The sequence below is a fragment of the Carassius carassius genome, chromosome 26 (genome assembly GCF_963082965.1).
Source record: "Carassius carassius chromosome 26, fCarCar2.1, whole genome shotgun sequence".
Lineage (NCBI taxonomy): Eukaryota > Metazoa > Chordata > Actinopteri > Cypriniformes > Cyprinidae > Carassius > Carassius carassius.
In genome coordinates this window covers 7686127-7701508 of record NC_081780.1, presented here as the reverse complement: position 1 = coordinate 7701508, position 15382 = coordinate 7686127, and the positions used below count along the sequence as shown (strand labels likewise).

The window sequence follows — 15382 nt, the reverse complement described above, 5'->3', positions numbered from 1 at the left end:
CCCCTGTTTCTGACATTAGTTTTATTTTAGTACTATTTATATACGGTTATAGTATTTAATAATGTTTTGTATTAGCTTTTATTTTTATTTTTTCAGTTTCATTTTAGTTATGTTTTTGTGTTTTATTATTATCTTTTATATATTTCTATTTAGTTTTATTTTATTTCAGTAATTTTGATACTTAATTTCATGTAGTGAAGGGAACTTTTCTTACTATAGTTTAAAATTAGTAATTTTAAACAAATTTTATTTTTTTAATTTCATTTCATTTCATTTAATAAAACAGATAGTCTCACCCAAACATGTTTCTATTTAGCTTTGTTTTATTTCAGTTTTAGTTTTAGTAATTTTGGTACTTTATTTCATGTACCAAAGGCAGCTTTTCTAATTGTAGTTTTATTTTATTTTATCTTATTTTTTTACAGATAGTCACACTAAAACATGTTTAAAAATGCCACTGCATTACACTTTTTGACAAAATCTATATATTAAATTATATTAAAGAAATATGTTAAAATACTTTCTTCTACCCATCTAATGTTTTCATATATTATTATTTTATTTTGTTTTATTTTACCGTATGTAAATTATACACAAATGTAATTTATACCTTCAATTTGTATCTTATTTACTGATTGAGGCTTTTGGCTAAGCAGCGTGTGTTTTAGTCTGTCTGATATTATGGCATAGTTTTGCTGTCATATTACCAATTACTGGCACTTCAGAATTTAATGTCCCTCATAAGTCTCTGCATTATTGTTATCACTGCGTGTCAGTCCCTGACTCAGAGCGAACAGGCAATCAACGTCAGCCACACCAGTTCCAGCTTTCTCAGTAATAAACGTGATAAATCCTCTAATCACAGAGCTCATCATAAGTGCCATGTTAGTATTACTGCAGGCTTGTATGCATTTTACTTTTAGAAAACAGAATTCAAGGTCTAACTACAGTGTGTGTGTTTGTGTGCTCTGCAGAACGAGGTGATCAGCCAGCAGCTGTCAGTCATCTTTACCCAGTGCTACGGGCCTTTCCCAATCCCCAAACTCACCGAGATCAAAAAGAAGCAAACGTCTCGTTTGGGTGAGTATGTCAGTTGCAGCCCCTTGTTGAGTTCATCTTCAAAAGTGACTCCAGATCTGCCCTGCCTCTACATACTATATCAATAACTGAATAATTTCAAACAAGCAAGAACCTCAGTTCAGTATATCAGCAAAACTGCTTGTGCATAACAGTTTTATGAGCAAGAAGTTAAATAGCAAAACTTACTTTTTAGACACAATATGGCCAGTAATTTGGTCTATTTTTGCTCTGATAATGAAAAATAGAGTTCAATTCAGTTCAACATAAAAGGCCAAATCAGCTTGTGCTGCACAAGGATTCACATTTATCTGAATTAATTGGTGAAGTGCACTTGTTAAATCCATTTAAACTACAGTTTTAGAGCACACAAGGATGTTTCTCTTAGGAGACACGAAAATACAATTAAAAAATATTTATTTTTGTTCAAAAATCTGTTTTGGAGGAACACTAGTGCCATCTATATTTTGGTTAAGCTATGGCAATTATAAAACAGAAATATTTCATGCTCTTTCTTGTAATGTGTCGATGACAGTCTGTCATGGTGTTACTGAATAATGAAGAAGCTTGTGTAATCACTGTTGTGTAATATTGCATTTCCGACGTGGAGACTTCATCATTTGATTTGTTGCTTCCTACAGATCCACACTTTCTCAATAATAAAGAGATGTCTGACGTGACGTTTCTAGTGGAAGGAAAGCCCTTTTATGCCCATAAAGTGTTGCTCTTTACTGCCTCACCAAGGTATGTCTTCATATTGTGGAGTTTGTTACACAGCAGGGGCGCCTGAACTTGGGAGTCATTTTTAGCACAGATTTCATAATAGCCAGCCCACATTAGAGGCACTTTTTTTATTTTAAACTATAGTTCACAGTAGTTTTAGCTCCTGATATTTTAAACAGCAGCATGTGTGCTCATTAATTGAATGGAATGAAATTCTCACAAATCTCAAGGAATTCAGAAGAGAGAACTTTATTTTTATGAAAAGAAATAGGCAATTTAAGTTGACAGATTAAATAAGAAATTATATGTATATGACAGATATTAAACTCAGTTTTTGTGTTTGTGTGTGTGTATAGCCGGATTACTTTTGCATATTTCAATTTTGCCATCTCAAGATTATTAGAAATTATAAATTCAGTTTAAATCTAAATGTATCTATATGAATATCTATCTTTAATAAACTATTAATTTAATTTAAATCATTATACATTATCTATCTATCTATGTAGATGTTAAATTGCCATCTGAAAATAATTTCAGTTAATATTTAAATTGTATATATAGAGAAAGAAAGCATACACACACACACACACACACACACACACATATAATTTAAATTGGTATTTTTTTCTATCTTGTAAATAGGCTCTACTCCATCTCAAGATAACATTTAAATAATACAATTTCATCAAAAAATATCTGAGCAGACCTTTTTAATCTGCAAGTTCTACAAGAATATGAATTCATGCAAAGTGTCTGGATGGTCTAGGAGGGTAATGTCAGAATGAGCTTATTCATATTCATGAGTTCATTATCATATTCATGACATCACAGCCTGCTCATCGACCTCCCACTCGTTCCACTCTAGAACTCATTCCTCCACCACTGCATGGCTTTCAGTACACCTACATATCTTACATATTATATCTTTACTGCGCTCTTTGAATACTTGATTTAGTAATAATACCGCTTTTAAAGGATGTTCATATTTCTCTTCATGTCTTTCTGGCCTCCAGGTTTAAGTCTCTGCTCTCTAACAGACCAGCGGCTGAGAACACGTGCATCGAGATCAGTCATGTCAAGTACAACATTTTTCAGGTTGGAATCTACTGACTCATAAATCCCACTCAAACACATGTCGGTATTACAGTCAAACTACGCTAGCCTAATTCCTACCTCTGTCAGCACAATTCAGCTTAATGACAAAATGTGCCTGTGCATTTGTGACTAGTGCTTAGCTCGTCTCGTCTGTCTTATAATGTTTCTCAGAAGGTTTTGTTTTGTTTCAGCTGGTCATGCAGTACCTCTACTGTGGCGGCACTGAGTCACTGCACATCAGGAACACTGAAGTTATGGAGGTATTAAATATTCCCTTCTCTTTCCTCATTTATGACAATTTTTTTCCCACCCACACACTAATGATGACTTAATGACTGATGGCTTGAAAGGATGTTGAATGTGACGAATGAATGAGTTTACGTTCTGATAACATGGGGAAGATTTCTCATGGAAAACACTTTAGAAAAATATACAAATAAAAACAGGTGGAGTCTTACACGTAAGACTGCAGCAGAAATTGTGATAAATGCTTATGTATTTCCAATTGTATTAAGTGATTGCTCTTGCTTGTGATGAACCTGAAAGCTCGATGAGTTTGCCTCATTGTGGGTCCCTCTGCTTCAAAGCTCCTGTCTGCAGCCAAGTTCTTCCAACTTGAAGCTCTCCAAAGACACTGTGAAATCATCTGCTCCAAGAACATCACAACAGACACCTGCGTGGACATTTACAAACATGCCAAGGTACTCTGAACCATTCATTCATGACCGTTCTGTTCTATTAGAATTTTCATACTTACAAATTTCCCCATTCAATCATTTATTTATTTTGTGCAGTATACTTTTTCTTCTTTTATTTCTTTCTTTTATTAAATAATTCTTGTTTGTATATTCATGTTGTTATTATTTATATCTACATTTATCTATTAGCTTATTCTTTTTAATAAAGTATATATTTTTAATTTAATAATAATTTACAATAATATATTATTTATTTTGTGCACTATATATTTATGTATGCTTTCTTTTCATTAATAGTAATACTATATAATTTGATTATTGTTGATAATATGCAAATATTTTATATGATCTAATATTTATCTAAATATATGTTATACATATAGTAATATGTATAATTCTTATTACAATATGCAAAAAAAAAAAAAAAATCACAGACTCAATAGGGAAAATGACTTATGTAAATTGGATATTTAATCATTCATTTATTATTTTTGCAGTTTAGCCAGTTGCCAAACATAATCCTTTATTATCTTGCTCCATGTTTTGTCTTGTTTATACATTTCCCTAGATTAGTCATTTTATCTGTGTAGTCAGGTTTGGACATTGCACACTGTATATTTGTAAAACCCTGGATTAACATTCATATTTGCATATTCATGAGGTTAATAACATTCATAAAACTAATACAGCACACCAACAAGAATTATTAATTAATTGACAATCTGTGCAAATGTCACCAGCTTCATTTGCTCGGCTGGTCTTTAGTCTTTAGAAATAAACTACAAAAAAGGAAAGTGTATAAGTATGTGTGCACCAATATTTCTAACCATTTCCCTTAGATGCAAACTAAACCTTTCTGTGTGAGGTGCATAATGTTACAGAACTGCATGGTTTTTTATTGTGTACATCTGGATACTGGATACCTTTGCAGGGCTTCATAATTGAGGATTAAATACAATTTAATCGAGAAAAACAAAAACAAATCTTATCATTAACATAAATTAAGAGTAGTGCTCAAATCTCTGTGAGGAATGCTAAGTCTAACATTATGTTTCGCACGTCCTCAGTTCCTGGGGGCTCTGGAGTTGGCAGCCTTCATTGAGGGCTACTTCCTAAAGAACATGGTGCTCCTGATCGAGCTGGAGAACTTCAAGCAGCTACTGTTTGAGGTTCCCGCGGAGAGCCCCGGTCCAGGCCCGTCCTACGACGTCCTCCACGACCTCGAGAGAACCCTGGCCCTGCGGATCCGCTCCATCCATCTCTCCACTTCCAAGGGCTCCATCGTCTGACGCTTTCCCCTAACTCACACCAACTGCTCCATGCTGGCTTTCATCGAGAGCTCCATTATTGTGTGCCAACCGGTTGGAGACATTTCAAACATCACCGCCGTCATAACCAGCACCTTCCTGACGGGATGTACTGTAGGCAAGACCGAGAGACTGCATTTCACTCCACAGGCTCACACCTCCACCATGTTGCAGAGACGTCAGCCTGCTGAACTCGTACCATTCCAAGGGCTACGTTTACGTGGTGAAAATATTGCAATGAAAACATTATGACTCCCAACCAATGTTAGTGCCCAGGGAAACCGTGGCTCCTGATGTCATTACTGCCTCGGCAATGCATTCAGATGGATCGGGTTCAGTTTTAGGTGGAACGACTGTCATGCTAACTGCCGAGGACAGTTTTAGTAACACACACAAGTATATATAACTCTCCAATTGATGTAATATTGTTAGCCTGCCTTCTGAACCTTAAATTTGTGTAACATTCCCTCCAAGTGACACTTAATGCTAAGCAAACAATGCATGTTAAGTTAAGTGATGCTGCCATCAAGTTTCCCCATGCAGCCATTTGTGTTCGAGCTGGACAATAACATCCACTAGGTGTAGAGTTTTACAAAGGAGGTGTTTTGTATACTTCCTACTCACATCCAACTACAACTTTTGGTATTTGTGTCACTGAAGAATAATATGCCAGCTTTTGAAATCCTAGCACTTGTGTTTAACGCTTGCGGTTTTAAGGAATAGAGATTTGCTACCTTCAGTCATTTGTAGACTGATCCAACACAAATGATCCAACCAATGGTAGACTTAACTTGTTGCTTTTAGTTTTACGTCTCACTCAAAAGTTAATTGTGTCCACCAGTGCATTAGTTCTGAGCTATCTGTTTCAACCCACACGTTTTAAAACCCCTCTAATCTACCACTGTGCTTAGTACACTTCAAACTAAGAAGTTCATCCTTGCCTTGAGGTCGCTTAATCAACGATCTGTCAAATAATCTGCATGGATCGTGTCTGGAACTTCTGTAAAATACAAAACCACAAATTTTCCTTATTGTGGATGCAGATTTACGCCCTTTGTGCAGGACTCTACTGTCGTTGCTTGCGAGTCTGTCAAAATCCTGCGTTCTGAGAGATCCCATTGCACTGGTCGCCACCTTCGTGACCCGATGTACATATTCCCGGTCTTCACCTGCTGCACTGCTTTCGTTCAATGTGAAAAATGTGAAGCCAGCTCAAAACAAGCTGTTTTAAGTGTGCATGTTCTGCTTCTTCCCGTGTTCGTCTGTAACCCCTTCAGGATGTTGGTAAGTTTGAGACTGTACTGGACACATGGTGTTACCAGCAGAAGATTTTGTTTGCCCGGCTGAACCCAAAGTAACAGATTTTAGAAGTATATAAGGCATTTCATCCAAAGATGATGACAGTAGAATTTCAACCAAATACTCCATTTATTAGCACACATGAGCTATAGATATTGGATAATATTGGTATGCATCTTACACATGCTGGTAAAGAACTGTCCAAGAGTCCTGTTTTGATTAGAGGCGTGTTGTATGATTTCTATTTCATGTACGGCAATGGAATAACTTGGTTATGAACATCCTCATGTAACATGAAAGGTTGGATTATTACTAAATTTACCCATTGAAATACATAGTTTATTGATATGTAGCTGACTATGGAATAACAATATCATGATGCAAATAATTTAAAACTGTGAAGATACATTTATTTTAAAGAAACTTAGCATAGTTACTTTATTTTCTTACGGAGTACATTTATTGTGAAATCCCTGTCTGCTATTTTGTGTAACAGAGATAATAAGTCATAATGTAACTGTATCTGTGTCCTTGCATTTGCAAAAAGCCATTACTTTGATAAGCTAACACAAAAACTGACAAGGATAATAAATCATCTTCGTGTAATTTTAAAAGATCAGACTTGCTTATTTGCAATGTCTTCAGTAAACCCCGCCATTTGTGTTCACAAAACTGGATTTGTAAAAGCAATACTTGGCACAAATATGTCCATGCAAGGTTAGTTTTCCCGTCTGACCTATTACTTGTGCTTAGCATGGATGCTTCTCCATGTAGCCAAATGTAAAGCAGAGGCCAATGTCATGAAGTGTTTGTAAAAGCTGTACACCTCCTCGCATAAAAAAAGAGACTTGCTCTGCCTCTGTGTTTCTTGGCTTCAGCTTTTTATGCTTTAAGGCTGTTCAACATGCTTTAACTTTCCACTAATGCACACCTTTTGACATGTCTATTCGACAAAAACCTGCATGCTTTGGCTGGATCAGAGTCTAACAGAATTTGTTTGCTATTATTATTTCACCTGATTGAAACATTGTACATTGTACAAAAGATATATAGAGAAAAAAAATCTATAGAACATGGTGTAAATATAAGGGATGTGGTTGACTTTAACAATCGAAAAAACAAGAATGTTACACTTGTGCTACAGTACAGTTGTTTAATGACATGCATCTGTGTACAGTCAATAGAAATGACCAGGATTGACCACTGTGTTGGGTCGTCATTAAATTTCTGTGATAAACTGTCGAGTCTTGATTGATTGATTACCTCGAGTGTGTTCAACAGAGCTTGTGGATGAAATTGTACTGTATACGTTTCCTCAACACGTAAAGGCGGTTGGTAAGATTGATAAGTAATTTTGGTCGATTTATTTAGGTGATTCTTGAGTTTACAGGTTAAATACCCAAATGGAATTGTGTCAGAAAATGGTAATGGTTTTTAAAGAGTTTCCAGATGTTAATTCAATGGAATCAAAGAAAATAAATCATTAAACTTGCTAAATGGCACCACCTACTGGAGAATTTAGTATTCAATTCATTTTATTAAACAAAGGAGTTTCTGTATTGTAAATCAGTTCTGTGTTATGTTTTATATTCAATATAGGCCTATGCTATAAAATGGCTTATTCACACAGAAAAGTCTAATTAAAATATTAGCACGAATTTGCCGGAATCAGAACCATTTGGATTTAAACTACAGAATAGGTAGCAATAATAATTCAATTCGGTGAGTTTAATCAAGCATTACGTTTTAGATTGCCAGCAATCTTAAAAATATCTTATTTTATGTTCAACATAAGAAAGAAACCCAGAAAGGTTTGGAACGACATGAGGGTGAGTAAATGATGACAGAATTTGTGTGTGTGTGTGTGTGTGTGTGTGCGCGCGCGCGCGTGTGTGTGTGTGCGTGTGTGTGAACTATCCCTTTAATGGTATATGTGTTTCAGTTGTTGACCGATTTACAATATAACTTTACATCACCACAACACCACATCATTACAACTTTGAGTTGTAATGGTCTAGTTCAAATCTAAATCATTTTAAGAAGCAGGTCTTTTATTTTCCTGCAGTATTTCATCAGGGTATCTTTACCTTAACCCAAGCAGCTTTACTGATGTGTGTACTTCATCCACCACTGTGTTCTTTCAGCTGTTACTGCACTTAACACAAGGCTTCATTTCAACAGCTGAACATTGTGGCCCTCTAGTGGACAAAGAGATGGATAGCACCATAGATGCGAGGTGATCTAATCATTCACGTTTCTCTAATTTAACTTTAGCTGCATTAATGATTTCCTTATTTGGAATATTACCAAAGATTTCATATATTTGAAAAGATATTATCAAAAAAATTTCAATCTGTCACTTATTAAGTGTCTTTCTGTAAACCTTACAATCAGTGCTCGAATTGAGGGGGGGCTGGGGGGATCCGGGACCCCCCATAAGGTATTAGGGACCCCCATAAGAAGTAAAAAATAGAATTAGGGGGGTCCCTCGGATATTTTTATTTTAGTAAAAATAATAATGACAAATCAAAATAAATGCATGCAAAGGATACAGTAAATATCGTGAATTGATTATTTACAATAATTTATTTTAAGTGTGTTTATAGGCTAGTTGTCATGTCTCTTTAAAATGTAAACGTCCCGCCTAAAGAGCGCTGTGCGCGCGCATGACATCGTCGACAGGACTGTTTGTTTGGCGCCGCTCCGGTGAAGCTAATTTTAGCTTTTAAAATATGGAGAAAAATAAACCTCCACTCGCAGTCGGGAAGAGAAAGCTTCTTACTGACTTTTTTGAGGGGTAATTGTCTCTCGCTATATATCTTTCTACTTTATATCTAACAGTTATCCACTCCATGTCGGGGCTTTTATATTCCTAGCATATATTGGAAACATTTAGGCTTACGTTACTATTTTTTTCATAATTAACAGTCCTGGTTCTACAGGAGTGCTAGTGCTAGAGATCTCGATGAAGATGGATAACAGATTTTTAGTAATTATAAAGGGAGCGCTCGTTGTGCGCTTTCTATGCTTTCTAATATCCATTCAGAATTTGTATTTATTTGTATATGACTTGTTTTTCATGCTGCTAGGACCAAAGGCTGTATAAACACGGCAAAGTTTTGGGAATTACTCTTGAAATAGCAATGATTTATTTTGATTGCCATAGTATTGTTTGTTTATGAATAAAGCAGCCTTTTTCACTGAAATGGTTGAATAGTCTGCTGACTCACTCACTTATGACAGTGCTTTATCGCCACCTACTGGACGTAACTATTTAAAAATCGTATGTGCTGAAATAGTAGAAAAATCCCAACCAACACACAGGCTGACAGCATGTTTTGCCACAATTTATAATAAACAAGTTTCATGCATTTAATCAAGTCTTTTGGAACAAACATTATCACATTGTCACATCAATCATCCAGTTGTTTTTAGGGTAAATACTACATTGGTAAATAAAGCTAGAATCATTCTGTTGGATGTACACTATTCAAAAGTTCAAGAGTCTCTTCTGTTCACTAAGCCTGCATTGATTTGATCCAAAATACAGTAAAAACAGTAATATTATGAAATATTATTACAATGTAAAATAATAATACAATAAAATATAATTTATTTCTGTGATCAAAGCTGAATTTTCACCATCGTTACTCCAAGTGTTCATCACATGATCCTTCAGAAATCCTTCTAATATGATGATTTGATGCTCAACAAACATTTATGATTAATATCAATGTTGAAAACCGTTATTTACAGTATTTTAAAAAAAAAAATGTAGTTTGATGAATAGAAAGTTTATCTGAAATATAAACTTTTGTAGCATTATACACTACCATTCAAAAGCTTGTGGTTAGAATTTATAAAAAAATGTTGGGAAAGAAATTAATACTTTTATTCAGTACGGTTGCATTTAATTGATCAAAAGTGACAGTAAAGACATGTATAATGTAACAGAAGATTCTGTTTCAAATAAATGCTGTTCTTTTGAACTTTCTATTCATCAAAAAATCCTGAAAAATAAAATGTATGACGGTTTTGGCTTGCTCAGTTGGGAATATTTTGGGGATATTTAATTTTATTCTATCAATCAATAAATTCCACTAGAAACAAACCTTGTTGTATTATTTTATTTTAATTTAATACTGTGAAGCTGCTTTGATACAATCTGTATTGTGAAAAGCGCTATACAAATATACTTGATTTGATTTCCACACAAATATGAACTGTTTCCAACATTAATAATCATAACTGTTTGTTGATCATCAAATCCTCATATTAGAGTGATTTCTGAAGGATCATGTGACACTGAAGACTGGAGTAATGATGCTGAAAATTCAGCTTTGATCACAAGATATAAATTACACTTTACTATATATTCACATAGAAAACAGTCACAATATTTCACAATATTACTTTTTATCAAATAAATGCAGCTTTGAGCAGAAGAGACTTCTTTTTAAAACATTTTAAAAATCTTATCGATCTCAACTTCTGAACGGTAGTGTATATTTCATTTCATTATGTGTATTTATTTAAAAAAAATATTGAAACCAAAACATGGCATTAGTGTGCAGGTAAAGAGGACCTCCACTAAGGCAAGCACAGTCCATTCCAGTTCAGCAGAGGCCAGTGGCAGGAGCTCAGCACAGGTTAGCTGCGACAAGATCTCAGAAGAGGGCAAATGCAGTGATAACAGCAGCTCAGCACAGATCAACGAAAGCGAAGAGCAGGTCAGCAACAGCTCAGAACAGCTAACTCCCACCAACAGCTCTGAACGGCTCAACAAAAACAAAAACTCAGAGCAATTCAGCAGCTTCTCCAAGGAAGTTGATACCTGGAGAAATCAGTTAGAAATATGGAGGAAACAATACTCCCCATGGCTGTACATAAATGAAAACAAAATTGGATGTATTGCATGTAGAGATGTTAAACGAATGTTTCAGCTCAGATCCGGCCCAGATCTGGCAAACAGGAGCGGTCCACCCAAGTGTCAGATGTGGGCCAGATCTGGGCTGAAACAATGTTGCAATCTGAGCAGATACGTTTTCTACATTTCTATGTAACACATTATATATACAGTTATGTTCAGTTCTCCATTTCAGTTGTGGGAAAAGAGACTGAGTTTATATATGTATATATATATATATATATATATATATATATATATATATATATATATTTGTTTGAGAGGTCATTTCTCATTTGAGATTTTCGTTATCCCTGTTTCTGAAGAAATTTGTCTTTGAAGAAAGTTTATGTCTTCACCCACTGGTTCCTGAAATTATTTTGATGTCTGTTATGGATGAATAACAGTTGACTTTTGAGAATCTCCTGGACATCCCTATGTTAAACTTATAAACTATTCCAAAGACTGTATCCTGTTTGCCCAGTTGCCCTGCACTCTTTGAGTAAAACTCCCGCACCTGGGTTCATAGTACATCATTACAGCCTGATAGTATTTTTCCATTCTTTTGCTACTGTTTAAGTAATAAAAAAGTTGTGAAGATAGATATCCTTTTGAAGTTACTGACTGCTCTCTTTTCACTGCTTTCGGAGACATTATGAAATAATTATCCCTGTGCCACTGTTGAATCTGACAGTGATACCATCCAGTGAGACTGGAAGCCATCTGATTATTTTCTACTGTTTTTGAGACATTTCAATGTATTTTGAAGTCACTTGCTTTTACGGGTGTTCAAGTGCCTTATATGTAGTGCCCTGGTATATTTGCCATAGCTGCCCTTTTGAGTCTGCTGCTTTGTCACCCTCTAAATCCATATTACTCAAGTAAGTAATTTAAAAGAAGATATATATATATATGTATGTATGTATGTGAATTCAAGCGTTTTTAATAAATAGTATATATTTATGCATATTATGATCAAATATATTGTATATTTTGTATAAAGTGGATATTGCGAGACTAACCAACCCCCCGCCCAAAAAAACTTGGGGACCCCCCATAAGACTTGACTCAATTTGAGCACTGCTTACAATACTACATTGTTGATTTGAGCCAGTTCGTGCATGATTCCATACAATAAATGTATTTAAAGAGAAAAAAATTATGATTTATGACCTGTTTGGAGCTCATGTGACTTGACTACATGGCCAAAAAAGCATACCTGCAATAATTTAGCATTTACCAATAAAGGTATTCTTTATTGATTTTGTATAAGTTAATATTTCAGAGTGTTTCATTTCTAAGTGCTTTATTTCTACAAAATGCGAATCGGCTCAAATGACTCGTTCATAAAGACAGTCGTTTGTCGCCACCTGCTGGCGTAACAATGTACCGCGCAGAATAGAAAAATAAGCGCAAAAAACAGTGTCCCCGGTGACTCAGCCATTACATTATATAGAATATTTTGCATACATGATATTTCACAAGCACGATTATAATATAGTGTACTTACTTAAGGGACACTATAGTACGTACTTACGTAAAGTAAGTGTATTTAATTTATTAATGCATATACACTTACTGTCCTCAATAGGGAGCCGATACACTGATCTGATCTCAGGCATGTGCTTTTTATATTAATCAGTAAAAAGCCAATATTAGAAACAATTTATAAGTTCGGTCGTTATTTCAGTCATTAGTTTCTAGATTATCAACGTGCATTTGGATGCACACTTTAACCATTTAAAGAAATCGTTCCTAAACTATTCAAGCTTTACCATGCTGCTTGAATCTCAAACCGAGATAATAATTAACTGTAAACAAACACGACACACATTTTAAATAACTAAGGACAAATGAACATCTACTTTAAACAGATAAATCCAGACAAAATAAGAATATCGTCCAGTTTTTTAAATATGTGTTTGAATGTTTGAGCACGTGTCTGAGTTCAACGCATTTGATCTTTCTTACCGCATAAGATGAGATATAATTTAACGAATCTGACAAATCCACGTTGGTCGGGATCTTGAGAAAATTATAGATTTGTTTTCAAATATATGAAATTGTAATATCAGCTGACAGCCTTCCACAGTTTGCCTCCTTTTTGTCATAGTAGTTACTTTCATTGTCCACAAGGGGGCGTTTTCTACCTGACTTGACACATTTAACTGTATAAATTGATTCTTGAGTGTGTAAATGTTAAAGACGTTTTGAATTTAATCAGTCACATACACTTAATTACATCTTTACTATCTTTTAGCTGTATAATACTTCCCTTTTGTTAGAAACTAAAGAACAGTTTCTGTTTAACAGAAGAAGAAACTTCAGATGATGCCTGTTTTTATCCATAGACATAAATATATTTATATGTCTATGGTTGATGCACGACGATCAATGCAATAAAGTGCAGGAGACGAGTGTCACAAGACTCACCTGAAAGCTGAAATTGTCCTTTCACACAATGCATTTCTCCTGCTTTATCTTCATTTAGTCATTTATTATACAACCCGAATTCCGGAAAAGTTGGGGCGTTTTTTAAATTTTAATAAATTGAAAACTAGAAGACTTTCAAATCACATGAGCCAATATTTTATTCACAATAGAACATAGATAACATAGCAAATGTTTAAACTGAGAAAGTTTACAATTTTATGCACAAAATGAGCTCATTTCAATTTTGATTTCTGCTACAGGTCTCAAAATAGTTGGGACGGGGCATGTTTACCATGGTGTAGCATCTCCTTTTCTTTTCAAAACAGTTTGAAGACGTCTGGGCATTGAGGCTATGAGTTGCTGGAGTTTTGCTGTTGGAATTTGGTCCCATTCTTGCCTTATATATATATTTCCAGCTGCTGAAGAGTTCGTGGTCGTCTTTGACGTAATTTTCGTTTAATGATGCGCCAAATGTTCTCTATAGGTGAAAGATCTGGACTGCAGGCAGGCCAGGTTAGCACCCGGACTCTTCTACGACGAAGCCATGCTGTTGTTATAGCTGCAGTATGTGGTTTTGCATTGTCCTGCTGAAATAAACAAGGCCTTCCCTGAAATAGACGTTGTTTGGAGGCAAGCATATGTTGCTCTAAAACCTTTATATACCTTTCAGCATTCACAGAGCCTTCCAAAACATACAAGCTGCCCATACCGTATGCACTTATGCACCCCCATACCATCAGAGATGCTGGCTTTTGAACTGAACGCTGATAACATGCTGGAAGGTCTCCCTCCTCTTTAGCCCAGAGGACACGGCGTCCGTGATTTCCAACAAGAATGTCAAATTTGGACTCGTCTGACCATAAAACACTATTCCACTTTGAAATAGTCCATTTTAAATGAGCCTTGGCCCACAGGACACGACGGCGCTTCTGGACTATGTTCACATATGGCTTCCTTTTTGCATGATAGAGCTTTAGTTGGCATCTGCTGATGGCACGGCGGATTGTGTTTACCGACAGTGGTTTCTGAAAGTATTCCTGGACCCATTTAGTAATGTCATTGACACAATCATGCCGATGAGTGATGCAGTGTCGTCTGAGAGCCCGAAGACCACGGGCATCCAATAAAGGTCTCCGGCCTTGTCCCTTACGCACAGAGATTTCTCCAGTTTCTCTGAATCTTTTGATGATATTATGCACTGTAGATGATGAGATTTGCAAAGCCTTTGCAATTTGACGTTGAGGAACATTGTTTTTAAAGTTTTCCACATTTTTTTACGCAGTCTTTCACAGATTGGAGAGCCTCTGCCCATCTTTACTTCTGAGAGACTCTGCTTCTCTAAGACAAAGCTTTTATAGCTAATCATGTTACAGACCTGATATCAATTAACTTAATTAATCACTAGATGTTCTCCCAGCTGAATCTTTTCAAAACTGCTTGCTTTTTTAGCCATTTGTTGCCCCCGTGCCAACTTTTTTGAGACCTGTAGCAGGCATTAAATTTTAAATGAGCTAATTAAGTGGATAAAAGTGTAAAATTTCTCAGTTTAAACATTTGCTACGTTATCTATGTTCTATTGTGAATAAAATATTGGCTCATGTGATTTGAAATTCCTTTAGTTTTCATTTTATTAAAATTTAAAAAACGTCCCAACTTTTCCGGAATTCGGGTTGTAGATCTTTTGTTCTAAAAAAAAAAAAAAAAAGTGGTGAGGGCAGTGCTAGTTATGACATCACAAAACAGCCTTTTTAATTTGACAATAGAGTATTTGCTACCAGAAATGTGTCCAAAAATAATAAGTTCCAGTTATTTGATGTTATAGAGATTTGTGCTGACACATT

General features: G+C 35.3%; 1 protein-coding gene across 3 annotated transcripts in view; it reads left to right on the top strand.

Annotated features, from left to right (window-relative positions):
- LOC132105676 (ankyrin repeat and BTB/POZ domain-containing protein 3-A) overlaps positions 1-7440 on the top strand; it is a 130974-nt gene extending 123534 nt beyond the window's left edge. For all 3 annotated transcript variants that reach the window (XM_059510970.1, XM_059510968.1, XM_059510969.1), the window contains 6 exons: positions 975-1080; positions 1719-1821; positions 2817-2898; positions 3090-3158; positions 3486-3599; positions 4664-7440. In XM_059510970.1, coding sequence (XP_059366953.1) covers positions 975-1080; positions 1719-1821; positions 2817-2898; positions 3090-3158; positions 3486-3599; positions 4664-4885 — 696 coding nt within the window. In that variant the 3' untranslated portion in view covers positions 4886-7440. The remainder of the gene's footprint in view (positions 1-974; positions 1081-1718; positions 1822-2816; positions 2899-3089; positions 3159-3485; positions 3600-4663) is intronic.
- The last annotated feature ends 7942 nt before the right edge of the window (positions 7441-15382 follow it).